The 706-nt window shown below is 33.7% G+C and overlaps 1 protein-coding gene across 1 annotated transcript in view; it reads right to left on the bottom strand.

The window, feature by feature from the left end:
- Positions 1-706, bottom strand: part of LOC119589160 (oxygen-dependent choline dehydrogenase-like) — a 10,848-nt gene that overhangs the window by 4,276 nt on the left and 5,866 nt on the right. The window contains exon 5 of the mRNA XM_037937747.1: positions 473-594. Within this exon, the coding sequence (XP_037793675.1) occupies positions 473-594 (122 nt within the window). The remainder of the gene's footprint in view (positions 1-472; positions 595-706) is intronic.

Genomic DNA, 706 nt, shown 5'->3' with positions numbered 1-706 from the left:
TTGTTTTCATTGATTTCTCTGTGCGAGGGTACATTCATTTCAGCTTTTTCATATTTTAAAATATCAAAAGTGTACTTTTTGCAAAACCAGGAACTACAGAGATTGGATTTTAAGATGTTTTACGGTAATATTGTGATTTATAATAATCAATATACGACAAAGTTTAATATAATTAAAATTAAGTGATTATGAATGCACTGCAGTATATCAATAACCTTCACATATTTTAAGTCTTCACCACAAAGTTTCCTGTATTTCCTTTATTTCATCGTTGCATGGAAGAGAAAGCACTGAATTTATTAGAAATTACTGATTATTTAACACACATGTGACATTGATTTGTTTTTTCATATATTTTCGTAATACATCATACGGATGTCCGTTTTTTTTCTTATCAAATACACTGGAGAAAAAAAATCGAACCTTCCTGAAAACCTATAAATGTCACAACGCAGAAAATAAGCCCCATTACCTTATGAACTGTGGCGCTATGGAGAATGTGAAAGTTGGGCCGAGACGTTGCGGGTTTCAGGTAGCACTGTGCCGTGGAGCATCGGATCCCATCTCCAATTGTATAGTCAAAGGGTGCGAATCCTTTGGTAAACAGGGCGGATGTTGTTTTTATTCGTTGGTATAGTTGGTTTTATGGGATTGAAGAAAGTTGTTTTGTTATTCCGTGTCTTATACTTTTACTTTGAGTTTGAAC

This window comes from Penaeus monodon, chromosome 25 (assembly GCF_015228065.2).
Source record: "Penaeus monodon isolate SGIC_2016 chromosome 25, NSTDA_Pmon_1, whole genome shotgun sequence".
Lineage (NCBI taxonomy): Eukaryota > Metazoa > Arthropoda > Malacostraca > Decapoda > Penaeidae > Penaeus > Penaeus monodon.
The sequence above is the reverse complement of the archived record's forward strand: the minus strand, read 5'-3'. Positions and strand labels throughout refer to the sequence as shown.